Genomic DNA, 17,132 nt, shown 5'->3' with positions numbered 1-17,132 from the left:
GTTCACTACCTACTGAGATACCCTTGATGTAGTTGATCTGGATACCTGTGGACCATCTTATAGTCTTTGGTCTGTAGCTTTGAATACAGTAACACTTAAAAGTTGATGTTCTCTACCTACTGAGATACCCTTGATGTAGTTGATCTTGATACCTGTTGACAATCTTATAGTCTTTGGTCTATAGCTTTGAATACAGTCAAGCTTAAAAGTTGATGTTCACTACCTACTGAGATATCCTTGATGTAGTTGATCTTTATACCTGTTGACCATCTTATAGTCTTTGGTCTATAGCTTTGAATACAGTCAAGCTTAAAAGTTGATGTTCGCTACCTATTCAGATACTCTTGATGTAGTTGATCTGGATACCTGTTGACCATCTTATGGGCTATAGCTTTGAATACAGTCAAGCTTAAAAGGGGATGCTCGCTACCTACTCAGATACCCTTGATGTAGTTGATCTTGATACCTGTTGACAATCTTATAGTCTTTGGTCTAAAGCTTTGAATACAGTCAAGCTTAAAAGTTGATGTTCACTACCTACTGAGATACCCTTGATGTAGTTGATCTGGATACCTGTGGACCATCTTATAGTCTTTGGTCTGTAGCTTTGAATACAGTAACACTTAAAAGTTGATGTTCTCTACCTACTGAGATACCCTTGATGTAGTTGATCTTGATACCTGTTGACAATCTTATAGTCTTTGGTCTAAAGCTTTGAATACAGTCAAGCTTAAAAGTTGATGTTCACTACCTACTGAGATACCCTTGATGTAGTTGATCTGGATACCTGTGGACCATCTTATAGTCTTTGGTCTGTAGCTTTGAATACAGTAACACTTAAAAGTTGATGTTCTCTACCTACTGAGATACCCTTGATGTAGTTGATCTTGATACCTGTTGACAATCTTATAGTCTTTGGTCTATAGCTTTGAATACAGTCAAGCTTAAAAGTTGATGTTCACTACCTACTGAGATATCCTTGATGTAGTTGATCTTTATACCTGTTGACCATCTTATAGTCTTTGGTCTATAGCTTTGAATACAGTCAAGCTTAAAAGTTGATGTTCGCTACCTATTCAGATACTCTTGATGTAGTTGATCTGGATACCTGTTGACCATCTTATGGGCTATAGCTTTGAATACAGTCAAGCTTAAAAGGGGATGCTCGCTACCTACTCAGATACCCTTGATGTAGTTGATCTTGATACCTGTTGACAATGTTATGGTCTATAGCTTTGAATACAGTCAAGCTTAAAAGTTGATGTTCGCTACCTATTCAGATACTCTTGATGTAGTTGATCTGGATACCTGTTGACCATCTTATGGGCTATAGCTTTGAATACAGTCAAGCTTAAAAGGGGATGCTCGCTACCTACTCAGATACCCTTGATGTAGTTGATCTTGATACCTGTTGACAATCTTATAGTCTTTGGTCTAAAGCTTTGAATACAGTCAAGCTTAAAAGTTGATGTTCTCTACCTACTGAGATACCCTTGATGTAGTTGATCTTTATACCTGTTGACAATGTTATGGTCTATAGCTTTGAATACAGTCAAGCTTAAAAGTTGATGTTCGCTACCTATTCAGATACTCTTGATGAAGTTGATCTTGATACCTGTGGACCATCTTATGGGCTATAGCTTTGAATACAGTCAAGCTTAAAAGGGGATGCTCGCTACCTACTCAGATACCCTTGATGTAGTTGATCTTGATACCTGTTGACAATCTTATAGTCTTTGGTCTAAAGCTTTGAATACAGTCAAGCTTAAAAGTTGATGTTCTCTACCTACTGAGATACCCTTGATGTAGTTGATCTTTATACCTGTTGACAATGTTATGGTCTATAGCTTTGAATACAGTCAAGCTTAAAAGTTGATGTTCGCTACCTATTCAGATACCCTTGATGTAGTTGATCTTGATACCTGTTGACAATCTTATAGTCTTTGGTCTAAAGCTTTGAATACAGTCAAGCTTAAAAGTTGATGTTCACTACCTACTGAGATACCCTTGATGTAGTTGATCTTTATACCTGTTGACAATGTTATGGTCTATAGCTTTGAATACAGTCAAGCTTAAAAGTTGATGTTCGCTACCTATTCAGATACCCTTGATGTAGTTGATCTTGATACCTGTTGACAATCTTATAGTCTTTGGTCTAAAGCTTTGAATACAGTCAAGCTTAAAAGTTGATGTTCTCTACCTACTGAGATACCCTTGATGTAGTTGATCTTTATACCTGTTGACAATGTTATGGTCTGTAGCTTTGAATACAGTCAAGCTTAAAAGTTGATGTTCGCTACCTATTCAGATACCCTTGATGTAGTTGATCTTGATACCTGTTGACAATCTTATAGTCTTTGGTCTAAAGCTTTGAATACAGTCAAGCTTAAAAGTTGATGTTCTCTACCTACTGAGATACCCTTGATGTAGTTGATCTTTATACCTGTTGACAATGTTATGGTCTGTAGCTTTGAATACAGTCAAGCTTAAAAGTTGATGTTCTCTACCTACTGAGATACCCTTGATGTAGTTGATCTTGATACCTGTTGACAATGTTATGGTCTATAGCTTTGAATACAGTCAAGCTTAAAAGTTGATGTTCGCTACCTATTCAGATACTCTTGATGAAGTTGATCTTGATACCTGTGGACCATCTTATGGGCTATAGCTTTGAATACAGTCAAGCTTAAAAGGGGATGCTCGCTACCTACTCAGATACCCTTGATGTAGTTGATCTTGATACCTGTTGACAATCTTATAGTCTTTGGTCTAAAGCTTTGAATACAGTCAAGCTTAAAAGTTGATGTTCTCTACCTACTGAGATACCCTTGATGTAGTTGATCTTTATACCTGTTGACAATGTTATGGTCTATAGCTTTGAATACAGTCAAGCTTAAAAGTTGATGTTCGCTACCTATTCAGATACTCTTGATGAAGTTGATCTTGATACCTGTGGACCATCTTATGGGCTATAGCTTTGAATACAGTCAAGCTTAAAAGGGGATGCTCGCTACCTACTCAGATACCCTTGATGTAGTTGATCTTGATACCTGTTGACAATCTTATAGTCTTTGGTCTAAAGCTTTGAATACAGTCAAGCTTAAAAGTTGATGTTCTCTACCTACTGAGATACCCTTGATGTAGTTGATCTTTATACCTGTTGACAATGTTATGGTCTATAGCTTTGAATACAGTCAAGCTTAAAAGTTGATGTTCGCTACCTATTCAGATACTCTTGATGAAGTTGATCTTGATACCTGTGGACCATCTTATGGGCTATAGCTTAGAATACAGTCAAGCTTAAAAGGGGATGCTCGCTACCTACTGAGATACCCTTGATGTAGTTGATCTTTATACCTGTTGACCATCTTATGGTCTATAGCTTAGAATACAGTCAAAGCTTCAAACATCTTTCACTGTTGTAGATACTACTGTCTGTCCAACTCGACCACACCGACTCCAGAGAACGGTGGAGTTACGGGGGATCCATGTACCGATGGCCACTATTGTCCGGGGCAGACCACTTCTCCCATGCCCTGTGAGGCAGGGACATACACAACTACCACACACCGCAGTGAGTGCGATGTCTGCCCGGCGGGATTTTACTGCCAAACTGGATATGAACCTGAAGTATGCTTACCTGGTAAGTGAAATCTGAAGCATACTTATATAAGTATATGCTATTTTGATATGTGATATGAACCTGAAGTATGCTTACCTGGTAAGTGAAATCTGAAGCATACTTATATAAGTATATGCTATTTTGATATGTGATATGAACCTGAAGTATGCTTACCTGGTAAGTGAAATCTGAAGCATACTTATATAAGTATATGCTATTTTGATATGTGATATGAACCTGAAGTATGCTTACCTGGTAAGTGAAATCTGAAGCATACTTATATAAGTATATGCTATTTTGATATGTGATATGAACCTGAAGTATGCTTACCTGGTAAGTGAAATCTGAAGCATACTTATATAAGTATATACTATTTTGATATGTGATATGAACCTGAAGTATGCTTACCTGGTAAGTGAAATCTGAAGGCATACATATATAAGTATATACTATTTTGATATGTGATATGAACCTGAAGTATGCTTACCTGGTAAGTGAAATCTGAAGCATAATTATATAAGTATAGACAATTTTGATATGTGAAACTAAAGTCTTGCTAATGTTATATTTGAACCTGAAGTATACTGCCCTGGTTATGTGAACCTGAAGTATGCCTACATATTAGGTGAACCTAAAGTGCGTTCATTTGGCATGTGAATCAGAAGTGTGCATACTTGGTAGGTGTACCTGTTGTTTACTTTGAAGTACGCCCACATCATATGTGAACATAAAGTATCTTTATCTGGTATGTGAACATGAAATATAGTGTCTTCATTTGTCAATTTTTTGTCACGTTTTTAGGTTTCTATTGTCCAGAGGGAACAGGTTTTGACCTTCAGCCTTGCCCGACTGGTACGTTCAGTAACCAGCTTGGTCTCTCTAATGAAACTGAATGTACCGTCTGTACACCGGGGATGTTTTGCTCTGAGGTCAATGCTACTGCTGAGACTGGTGACTGTGCTGCTGGTTATTACTGTACAGAAGGGTCTGATACATCCACTCCTGAAGTATCGTACAAAGGTGAGAAGCGAATAACCCATCTTCAACAGGTTGTGGACATGATGTGATGCTATCCTTAGAAACCTTTACTGTCACACCCGACAAGGATCAAGAAATTACTGGGTGTAAATGCTCCCTTGACTGGTTAAAAAGAAAGTGTATCTTGTGTGTGATGTTGATACATGGGTACATGGGTACTCTAAAAAATGTTAAATTACACCCCAGTAGTCCAAAAAGAGATCATGGGTGGCTATAGATTCTCCACGGTAACATGGTCTTACTTTGTTACAGCTAGTCCTGAGTACCTTTAGAGATATCTCACTAAATTTAAGAAAAACACAGAAAACTGACTGAGGAGTTTATAAAACAATTTGAAAAAAAGCAAAGACGTGTTTGGTTACAATGGGATTGGAACCAGTGACCACAAGGTTCCAGATCTCAATCAACGGAGCTATCCAGCCCTAGTTCATTCCTATCACAGATTCACAGATTCAAATCCTGTTCTGAGCCCAAAAATGATTTTGCTCTCTTCAAAGTTTTTACATTTTAGAGTATCAATTGTCTGACAACAAAATGGCAACCTTTTTACTGATTTTTGAGGATCTGCAACAGAACTTATTCAATTCTTTTTCCCCACTTGTGTGAAAAAAATCAACAAGGATGGAACAAAGTATCAATACCAAAACAAGTGGAGGAGAGCTGACAATGCCAGATGCTTAAATTATTTTTAATTTTTAATTTTTGTTTTGGAGTTTTGTTTTGTTTTCACCAATTTCTCTCCAGTATATGTATATATTTATTATATTCAAACGAGGAAAACGTTCTATAAGCATTGCGCTCCTTTTTTTCTCCTTTCCCATGCATTTGTATAGCTTAAATATTGTATATCAATTAATATGATGAAGGTTTTTTTTGTTTTTTTTCTTTGTACTTGTCTCTCTAGATTGTATTGTATAACAAAATATTCTTTTATACTTTGTTAAACATTCATGTTCTGTACACAATTGCTTGAAATAAATTGTTGTCATTGTCATTATATTATAGGCAGCTCCCTCTTAACAGAATTGGTAGCAAAGAGATAAAGAATAGCAATACAACAAGGCGTGATGTACATTTGACAGTATCCTACAACTATTAACAACTTTCAATAGAAGGAATTGATTGAAAACATATTTAATCTAATGAGTGGTGTTACATCAGTGCGATGGAATTATTACAACTACAAGGGTATAACACCATGGGCAAAGTATATTACATACTATCATAAAGCTCACATTGAATTGAAATTGCCTAACTACATAGAATACTTAAAACACCAAGTTCTGAGAAAAATGGGATATGAGGAATGATATGTTGACATGCTATGATGCAGCCCATTACTAACGAGCACACAGGTATGCAGGAGTTAGCTTCCATATTTAACTAAATGATTTTGATTTTTACAATGATATTACAAATATCTTACAGATTTGTAAGATATAAGGAAGTTTTTCTAACTCTTGTGTCATATTTATCACAAGTAATGGGAGTATGACTTGTTTCTCTTCCGTTGTCAAGGTATTGCTGGACCTTGTCCCGAGGGCCATTATTGTCCCGAGGGAACATCAACCCCACAGAACTGTCCACGGGGTACTTTCAGTAACGACACCAAACTGACCAATTCCGTGAGTAACAAGTTCATATGTCTGCACTCTTAAATGAAAACAGTTTGTTTTGAATGCTTACAATTATTGTAACTGTAACTCACTCTTGGCCGGCCTTCCTGATTCTACTTTGAAACCAATACAACGTGTTTTGAATACGACTGCCCGATAGTGTCTCGTTCTCCAAAACATGTCCATATCACACCTCTTTTATAACACCTACATTGGCTTCCGGTGAGGTACCGGGTCCAGTTTAAATTATGCTGGTACTGTTTAAGGTTTTGCGGGGTGGTATTGCTTACATTGTTGATTCTGTACACCATTATGAACCCAGACCGGGGCTGAGGTCTGAGGGTAAGCATTTGCTCAAATCCCCCAGAACTTGTACCAGATATGGTGATCGGTCTTTTTGCTGCTATTGCTTCACATCTTTATAATAATCTTCCTTCTGATGTGAGCTTTGCACCATCGGTAAATGCATTTAAGGCTCATCTTAAGACTTATTATTTTTCCTTATTTTAATTCTGGTTTTTCTATTTGAACTGTTGCTGTAATGCACTTTGAGCATTTGGGAAAGGCGCTATATAAATATGTTTATGTATGTATGTATTGTGATGGAATTATGAGTACCTGTAAGGTTACAGCCAGCTCTTTGTAACAAGGGACCAAAAACATGCTCTTGGCCTCTTATCATACATCATCTATCTATCACTCGTGCCCCAAAAGGTGATTCACCCTTCAATGGAAACAAAATCATCGTCATGAATTTCTATTTGTAAATGTCAATATATCCTAGGTCTTGGTACTTCTGCAGTGAATGTGTTAGGTGAGCTAAGCTAGTTAATTGGTCATATCTGTTTTCTCTTTTTGGTAGTACTTTTTCTTCCATGAAGTAGAAAACATGCCACGTTTCATATACAAAAGTGTTCAATGCTCAGTTTTAGTACGGTGGGATGCTTTAATGTGGCAAGCACAACCACCCCATTTAAACTGATTGGTTTCCTTTCCCTACGCATTGCCTTGATATCAGCAGAGTGAGTGCACTCCTTGCCTGTACGGCCAGTACTGTACGGTGGGATGCTTTAATGTTGCAAGCACAACCACCACATTTAAACTGATTGGTTACCTTTTCTACGCATTGCCTTGCTATCAACAGAGTGAGTGCACTCCTTGCCTGTATGGCCAGTACTGTGAGGAGGAGGGACTGACAGCTCCGACTGGTCCATGCTATGCTGGTTTCTTCTGCCTGAGAGGTGCCAAGGACCCAAACAACCCCCTAGAGGATAGTACCAGTGGGCCCTGTCCTGCTGGCCACTATTGTCCCAACGGGACCTCGTTTCCTCTTGGTTGTGCAGCTGGTACTTACAACCCATTGGAGGCACAATATGAATGTCTGGACTGTGAGGCAGGGTCAGTTACTTTTTTAATATTCTTTTAAAAAATTACCAAAACCTGTGGACCTCACAGTGTGCACTGTGTTGTGTTCTATATAATGCTTTTAAGGTGTGTCTTAATGTCCAAGCTGTCTCATACATAAGTTACATTTGAAAAGTACTTTGTGGTAGAAACCATGGTATTGCAGTTTGCTTTTATATAAAAAAATATGCTTAAATATATTACCTATAACATATGAATAACTATCTAAGCTGTGAGGCAGGGGTTCGATCACTTTTGATAAGTACCTGTGGTAGAATCCATGGTATTGCATTTTGCTTTTATATAAAAAATATGCTCAAATATATTACCTATAACATATGAATAACTATTTTAAGCTATGAGGCAGGGGTTCGATCACTTTTGAAAAGTACTTGTTGTAGAAACCATGGTTTTGCATTTCGATTTATATAAAAAATATGCTTAAATATATTACATATAACATATGAATAACTATGTAAGCTGTGAGGCAGGGGTTAAATCACTTTTGAAAAGTACTTTTGGTGAAAACCACTCTATGGTTGTCTTATAATAACGGTTAAAGCATGTGTCCTGTAACATACGAATGTCTGGACTGTGAGTAAAGGGTATTAGTTACCTTTGTAAGCTATGAGGCAGGGGTTAGATAACATTTGAAAGTACTTGTGGTGAAAACCAATCTATCATAGTCTTATATAAGGGTTAAAGCATGTGTCCTGTAACATACGAATGTCTGGACTGTGAGTAAAGGGTATTAGTTACCTTTGAGTAGTTCTTTTGGGTACAATCGCTTTGCCTCATAATGTGTGCTCTATGAGGTATGATGGAGACAGGGTTGGTTAATTTTAGAAGTATTTGAATGTAGTATCAGCAAATTGATAGCCTAGTTTTAGAGTTTGCTGCTTTAATTAAGGTATCAATATCTTGAAAGTGATGCTTGCCATGCTATGTTGAGAACGCTTGCTGGTCACTTCGCCCAACAACCATTTCGCCCAACTGCCATTTCGCCCAACCAGCCTGGTCATTTCGCCCAACCAGCCTGGTCATTTCGCCCAACCTTTTTTTACTAATATTCAGTCAGAATAATATTACTTTTTCTATTTCACTAGTTCAATTTGATTTTTTTTGGGTTATGTTACTTCATGGTAGGTAAATAAAGTGAGACCCGCTCGATATCGATCGGAGTCTGAACGGTTATTTCAGGTATAATGGGAGGATTACACTACTTACACTAGGCGGTTACGCATGCAATGGAAGTTATATTATTATACAAACAAAGGGGAATCGGTGAGGAATAATATCACCATTTCTATTTCACTAGTTCAATTTGATTTATGTTGGGTTGTAGTATTACACTTACTTTACATTACTAACAATTCCCGAACGTTTCCATTAAATTGAAAAAAAAGTAAAATATAAAACCCGTACGGGTACATCCGTAATATTGAAGTACTATATTTAATCAATGTAACCACTGTATCAATGTAACCACATATGTAATCACATATGTAATATATTTAAAAACACTGTTATACAAACTAAAGGACTTCAAGTTTCTTTAACATTCCTTATTATTCGAACGTTTACTATCAAACCTATCAAACCTAACCCCTAAAACACTGATCCATCCTTAAGTTTCCTTAATATTCGATTCGTATCCCGTAACATTAACAATTCCCGAACGTTTCCTTTTGAAGTATAATATTTAATCAAGGTTGGGCGAAATGACCAGGCTGGTTGGGCGAAATGACCAGGCTGGTTGGGCGAAATGACCAGGCTGGTTGGGCTAAATGACCAGGCTGGTTGGGCGAAATGGTAAGGTTGGGCGAAATGGCAGTTGGGCGAAATGGTTGTTGGGCGAAGTGACCTGCTTCTGTTGAGAACTGGAGTTTTTGGTATAAACCAAGTTGTATCCGTGCATCGTAATGGTATTTGAGATTTGAACTGTTCAGTCCCTGCATTGTGAATAAAGTGAATTTTGTGTCACCCAGCATTATAAGAATGCCTGAATCTACTGACAAAACTGGCTATTTGCAGCAAATATAGAAGAAATTAGACGGATACAGCTATCTTTGACTGTCATTGAATCGATTACCGAGATATTTATTTACATTTTTAACCATCTAGAAACAACAAATTTTACTTCTCTTTTTTACATACATCCTGTATAATAAGAAACATTCCTGGGATTTGGTATTCATGTTCCCACTACTACTTAACATTCAGAAATGTCAGAGTATTATAAATGATTTCATCAGTAATTCTGAATCAACAACTCTTATACATATTTATCCTCTACTTTACTTTATGGATTAAATTCAGATACTGGTGTCCAGAGAATGCTACCGCCTATGCCGATACTCCTTGTCCCTCAGGGCACTACTGCCCGACAGGCACCTCTTACCCTACCGAGTACCCCTGCCCTGCTGGTTACTATAACCAAGATGAAGGGGAACAGGCCCTTGGAGATTGTGAACCCTGCCCTCCTGGTAAGGCAAATATTTAATATTCGTCTGAAGCTTGAAAAGATCATATTTCAAGTCATAAATCAGTCAAACAAAAGATCAATTTTTCATGATGTTTTTTGTTTGTTGAATATTTGATTTGATCAAACATGGTTATATTCATCTATTTTTTAAAGTATTTTCTGCCTTTTTTCTTATTGTTGATCTACTGGATATTGCGGGTCTACCGGACTCTCAAACTCCTATTGTTGTTTCGATGATGTGATTTGTTTTTCTTTCTTTTGAGGAGTTACTGCAGGTCCACTGGACTCTAAAACTCCTATTGTTGTTTCGATGATGTGATTTTCTCTTTCATTCAGGGAGGTACTGCAGGTCCACTGGACTCTCAAACTCCTATTGTTGTTTCGATGATGTGATTTGTTTTTCTTTCTTTTGAGGAGTTACTGCAGGTCCACTGGACTCTAAAACTCCTATTGTTGTTTCGATGATGTGATTTTCTCTTTCATTCAGGGAGGTACTGCAGGTCCACTGGACTCTCAAACTCTTATTGTTGTTTCGATGATGTGATTTTCTCTTTTCTTTCAGGGAGTTACTGCTGGTCTACTGGACTCTAAAACTCCTATTGTTGTTTCGATGATGTGATTTTCTCTTTCATTCAGGGAGGTACTGCTGGTCTACTGGACTCTCAAACTCCTATTGTTGTTTCGATGATGTGATTTTCTCTTTCTTTCAGGGAGGTACTGCTGGTCTACTGGACTCTCAAACTCCTATTGTTGTTTCGATGATGTGATTTGTTTTTCTTTCTTTTGAGGAGTTACTGCAGGTCCACTGGACTCTAAAACTCCTATTGTTGTTTCGATGATGTGATTTTCTCTTTCATTCAGGGAGGTACTGCTGGTCCACTGGACTCTAAAACTCCTATTGTTGTTTCGATGATGTGATTTTCTCTTTAATTCAGGGAGGTACTGCTGGTCTACTGGACTGTCAAACTCCTATTGTTGTTTCGATGATGTGATTTTCTCTTTCATTCAGGGAGGTACTGCTGGTCTACTGGACTCTAAAACTCCTATTGTTGTTTCGATGATGTGATTTTCTCTTTCATTCAGGGAGGTACTGCAGGTCCACTGGACTCTCAAACTCTTATTGTTGTTTCGATGATGTGATTTTCTCTTTTCTTTCAGGGAGTTACTGCTGGTCTACTGGACTCTAAAACTCCTATTGTTGTTTCGATGATGTGATTTTCTCTTTCATTCAGGGAGGTACTGCTGGTCTACTGGACTCTCAAACTCCTATTGTTGTTTCGATGATGTGATTTTCTCTTTCTTTCAGGGAGGTACTGCTGGTCTACTGGACTCTCAAACTCCTATTGTTGTTTCGATGATGTGATTTGTTTTTCTTTCTTTTGAGGAGTTACTGCAGGTCCACTGGACTCTAAAACTCCTATTGTTGTTTCGATGATGTGATTTTCTCTTTCATTCAGGGAGGTACTGCTGGTCCACTGGACTCTAAAACTCCTATTGTTGTTTCGATGATGTGATTTTCTCTTTAATTCAGGGAGGTACTGCTGGTCTACTGGACTGTCAAACTCCTATTGTTGTTTCGATGATGTGATTTTCTCTTTCATTCAGGGAGGTACTGCTGGTCTACTGGACTCTCAAACTCTTATTGTTGTTTCGATGATGTGATTTTCTCTTTCTTTCAGGGAGTTACTGCTGGTCTACTGGACTCTAAAACTCCTATTGTTGTTTCGATGATGTGATTTTCTCTTTCTTTTCAGGGAGGTACTGCTGGTCTACTGGACTCTCAAACTCCTATTGTTGTTTCGATGATGTGATTTTCTCTTTCATTCAGGGAGGTACTGCTGGTCTACTGGACTCTCAAACTCCTATTGTTGTTTCGATGATGTGATTTTCTCTTTCTTTCAGGGAGGTACTGCTGGTCTACTGGACTCTAAAACTCCTATTGTTGTTTCGATGATGTGATTTGTTTTTCTTTCTTTTGAGGAGTTACTGCAGGTCCACTGGACTCTAAAACTCCTATTGTTGTTTCGATGATGTGATTTTCTCTTTCATTCAGGGAGGTACTGCTGGTCTACTGGACTCTCAAACTCCTATTGTTGTTTCGATGATGTGATTTTCTCTTTCTTTCAGGGAGGTACTGCTGGTCTACTGGACTCTAAAACTCCTATTGTTGTTTCGATGATGTGATTTGTTTTTCTTTCTTTTGAGGAGTTACTGCAGGTCCACTGGACTCTAAAACTCCTATTGTTGTTTCGATGATGTGATTTTCTCTTTAATTCAGGGAGGTACTGCTGGTCTACTGGACTCTAAAACTCCTATTGTTGTTTCGATGATGTGATTTGTTTTTCTTTCTTTTGAGGAGTTACTGCAGGTCCACTGGACTCTAAAACTCCTATTGTTGTTTCGATGATGTGATTTTCTCTTTCATTCAGGGAGGTACTGCTGGTCTACTGGACTCTCAAACTCCTATTGTTGTTTCGATGATGTGATTTTCTCTTTCATTCAGGGAGGTACTGCTGGTCTACTGGACTCTCAAACTCTTATTGTTGATTCGATGATGTGATTTTCTCTTTCTTTCAGGGAGGTACTGCTGGTCTACTGGACTCTCAAACTCTTATTGTTGATTCGATGATGTGATTTTCTCTTTCATTCAGGGAGTTACTGCTGGTCTACTGGACTCTCAAACTCCTATTGTTGTTTCGATGATGTGATTTTCTCTTTCTTTCAGGGAGTTACTGCTGGTCTACTGGACTCTCAAACTCTTATTGTTGATTCGGTGATGTGATTTTCTCTTTCTTTCAGGGAGGTACTGCTGGTCAACTGGACTCTCAAACTCTTATTGTTGTTTCGGTGATGTGATTTTCTCTTTCTTTCAGGGAGTTACTGCTGGTCTACTGGACTCTCAAACTCTTATTGTTGTTTCGATGATGTGATTTTCTCTTTCTTTCAGGGAGGTACTGCTGGTCAACTGGACTCTCAAACTCTTATTGTTGTTTCGATGATGTGATTTTTTCTTTCTTTCAGGGAGGTACTGCTGGTCAACTGGACTCTCAAACTCTTATTGTTGATTCGATGATGTGATTTTCTCTTTCATTCAGGGAGGTACTGCGGGTCCACTGGACTCTCAAACTCTTATTGTTGATTCGGTGATGTGATTTTCTCTTTCATTCAGGGAGGTACTGCTGGTCAACTGGACTCTCAAACTCTTATTGTTGTTTCGATGATGTGATTTTCTCTTTCTTTCAGGGAGCTACTGCTGGTCAACTGGACTCTCGAACTCTTATTGTTGATTCGATGATGTGATTTTCTCTTTCTTTCAGGGAGCTACTGCTGGTCAACTGGACTCTCGAACTCTTATTGTTGATTCGATGATGTGATTTTCTCTTTCTTTCAGGGAGTTACTGCTGGTCAACTGGACTCTCAAACTCTTATTGTTGATTCGATGATGTGATTTTCTCTTTCTTTCAGGGAGGTACTGCTGGTCTACTGGACTCACAAACTAGTATTGTTGTTTCGATGATGTGATTTTCTCTTTCTTTCAGGGAGGTACTGCTGGTCTACTGGACTCACAAACTATTATTGTTGTTTCGATGATGTGATTTTCTCTTTCTTTCAGGGAGTTACTGCTGGTCTACTGGACTCTCAAACTCTTATTGTTGATTCGATGATGTGATTTTCTCTTTCTTTCAGGGAGTTACTGCTGGTCTACTGGACTCTCAAACTCTTATTGTTGATTCGATGATGTGATTTTCTCTTTCTTTCAGGGAGTTACTGCTGGTCTACTGGACTCTCAAACTAGTATTGTTGTTTCGATGATGTGATTTTCTCTTTCTTTCAGTGAGGTACTGCTGGTCTACTGGACTCACAAACTATTATTGTTGTTTCGATGATGTGATTTTCTCTTTCTTTCAGGGAGTTACTGCTGGTCTACTGGACTCTCAAACTCTTATTGTTGTTTCGATGATGTGATTTTCTCTTTCTTTCAGGGAGTTACTGCGGGTCTACTGGACTCACAAACTATTATTGTTGTTTCGATGATGTGATTTTCTCTTTCTTTCAGGGAGTTACTGCTGGTCTACTGGACTCTCAAACTATTATTGTTGATTCGATGATGTGATTTTCTCTTTCTTTCAGGGAGTTACTGCGGGTCTACTGGACTCTCAAACTCCTATTGTTGTTTCGATGATGTGATTTTCTCTTTCTTTCAGGGAGTTACTGCTGGTCTACTGGACTCTCAAACTCCTATTGTTGTTTCGATGATGTGATTTTCTCTTTCTTTCAGGGAGTTACTGCTGGTCTACTGGACTCTCAAACTCTTATTGTTGATTAGATGATGTGATTTTCTCTTTCTTTCAGGGAGTTACTGCAGGTCTACTGGACTCTAAAACTCCTATTGTTGTTTCGATGATGTGATTTTTTCTTTCTTTCAGGGAGTTACTGCGGGTCAACTGGACTCTAAAACTCTTATTGTTGATTCGATGATGTGATTTTCTCTTTCTTTCAGGGAGGTACTGCTGGTCTACTGGACTCTCAAACTCCTATTGTTGTTTCGATGATGTGATTTTCTCTTTTCTTTCAGGGAGTTACTGCGGGTCTACTGGACTCTCAAACTACACAGACCTTTGTGCACCGGGCTGGTATTGTATCCGAGGGGCGTGGTCAGACCAACCGACCGACTATGGGTACAACAATATCTCAGTCTCATGTTTTTGCCCGAGTAATGCCACCGGTGGACAATGCCAAGAGGGGGAGTACTGCCCCAGAGGGTCGGCAGAACCAACACCATGTACCCCAGGTCAGTCAATACACTCGTTCTCCCTGTGTGCTACTCTGTGAATATATCTTCACACCCCTGTGACATGACTTAGCCACCTCCCCCTCCCTCCCCCACCCCAAGAAAGCCAGGTGAGAAGATAACACCATGAATTTGCTCAGTCAATATACCAGCCAGGTCCTTGTCACAAAAGTAATTGCAAATTGCTGCTTCAAATAACACCTTTCCTATTTATCATTAAATCTAGACGACCCGTTTTCTTCCTTTATAACCAGGTTATTACTGCGACCAGCCTGGACAATCTGCAGTAACTGCTCAGTGCAATGCCGGTTACTTCTGTATGGAAGGAGCCACCAGACCAGACCCGTCAGATGGGCTCACCGGTGGAACCTGTCCCGTGGGCCACTATTGTGTCCAGGGTACTTACGACCCAGAGCCCTGCCCGTCTGGTTACTATAGCAATTCGACTGGCAATACGGACTTTGGGGACTGTATGTCGTGTTGGCCAGGTAATATCTTAAATTCCTAATAGGTAACATATTGACAATACGCACACAAAAAAAAATAGCCCTTATCCCCCTCAGAAAGGTTATAATGTCCTTGTCTGTTTTTATTTCATTTAATAAGTATTACTTACAGAACAAATTTTTTGTTTATGCTAATAATCATTTTTTCAGGTACTAATCCTCCATGCACTGTTTGACATGTGATTTCATTATAACTATTCTAGTACTATATGTATAGAGCTTATCATGGTCAGTGGAAATAAGTGTGAGGTCTTGTGAGTTTCATGCATATTGTATTAATAAATCAGGTTGTGGGTACTAGGTTTTCTTCCTTATCTTGAAGAAAGTTCAAATGTAATCCACGGCCCTGTATTTAAACGAGGTTTCAGGATTGAATTGAATCCGATTTCCAAAGACGTTGTTGATTTCATCCATCATATGCAAATTAATATCTACATAATCTTACATAAAAAATTTGATCCCATTGTCTTCAAAGGTTTCCTCTTGTGAAAAAAAAATGTGTTTTAATATTTTAACTTTTGTAATTTTTTTATTTAATGCTGTAGTTTAAAATTGTTAAAAAAATACCCTCTGTGTATGACTGGTAACTGTTGGCAGTTTTAATGGTTGTATTGTTTTGGTTGTATTGTTTTTCACTATATTGGGTCAATTTTCAGTTTTAAGTTTAGCAATTAGGGTCTTGCTCACCCCCCCTCTCTGGTTCCTTTGCAGGTTATTACTGTGATCAGGGTGGACTAGAGGAACCAACTGGTCCCTGCGATTCTGGTTTCTACTGCCCGGGAGGTCAGAACACCAGCCGTCCATTGGAGTATATCTGTCCACCGGGACATTATTGTGAGGCGGGGAGCACAGAGGGTGTCCCGTGTCCCTCAGGAGAATACCAAGACCTCTGGGGAGAGGTGAGTCTTTAGTTTAATTAGTGTAAGTTATTCAAAGCTCACTAATGAGTGACAAATTGTTTGGAAGCTTGCTGAACCATTTTCTCAGACCGGAGCGATCTATTCCTTCTCTGCTGTGTCTGTAAGGTTTACTACATGGCTACGATCATAGGCGTAGGAGCCTAATTTGATTTGGGGGGCTGTAACGCACAATCGCTGTAACATACAATCATTTTCCGTGTTATTACCATTCCATATTGCTTATAATTATTGGGGAAGTCATTACAATGATAATAATAATATCAGTTTAACCATTGAAAAACACATTGCAAATTATTTTTCTTTCAGTCGGTGCCCAAAAAATTCTCAGCATATTGCCCGAATTTTCACAAAATGTTTTTGGTTGGGGGGGCTGCAGCCCCCCGGCCTCCTACGCCTATGGCTACTATCATGCAGTAATACTGCTATTGTAATAAGTTTTGATATCTCTCTTTCCTCTCTTAGTCCTCTTGCAAGACCTGCCCGGCAGGTTTCTATTGTGATGCCACCATACAGAATGACACCTTCTGTTCTCACGGAGTCCAGAATCCACAGCCCTGTCCAGCGGGACATTACTGCCCCGATGGCACAGAGTATGGGGTACAGTATGGCTGCCCCAATGGTACCTACAGTGACCAGACTGGATTAGCCAGCGTGGATGACTGCACACCCTGCCCTGGTGGTATGTACTGTGATCAAGAGGGATTGGAGGCTCCAACAGGCCAGTGTGAAGCTGGGTGAGTAGCGGTTGA

At 38.8% G+C, this 17,132-nt stretch overlaps 1 protein-coding gene across 1 annotated transcript in view; it reads left to right on the top strand.

Annotated features, from left to right (window-relative positions):
• The window catches only part of LOC139977381 (uncharacterized), a 212,008-nt gene that overhangs the window by 60,738 nt on the left and 134,138 nt on the right, over positions 1–17,132 (top strand). Inside the window, exons 55-63 of the mRNA XM_071986681.1 lie at positions 3,426–3,643; positions 4,424–4,642; positions 6,179–6,285; positions 7,421–7,674; positions 10,000–10,166; positions 14,742–14,957; positions 15,212–15,445; positions 16,175–16,362; positions 16,846–17,117. Coding sequence (XP_071842782.1) covers positions 3,426–3,643; positions 4,424–4,642; positions 6,179–6,285; positions 7,421–7,674; positions 10,000–10,166; positions 14,742–14,957; positions 15,212–15,445; positions 16,175–16,362; positions 16,846–17,117 — 1,875 coding nt within the window. The remainder of the gene's footprint in view (positions 1–3,425; positions 3,644–4,423; positions 4,643–6,178; positions 6,286–7,420; positions 7,675–9,999; positions 10,167–14,741; positions 14,958–15,211; positions 15,446–16,174; positions 16,363–16,845; positions 17,118–17,132) is intronic.

This window comes from Apostichopus japonicus, chromosome 12 (assembly GCF_037975245.1).
Source record: "Apostichopus japonicus isolate 1M-3 chromosome 12, ASM3797524v1, whole genome shotgun sequence".
In the NCBI taxonomy this organism is placed as follows: Eukaryota; Metazoa; Echinodermata; class Holothuroidea; order Aspidochirotida; family Stichopodidae; genus Apostichopus; species Apostichopus japonicus.
This window is presented reverse-complemented; position numbering and strand designations above follow the sequence as displayed.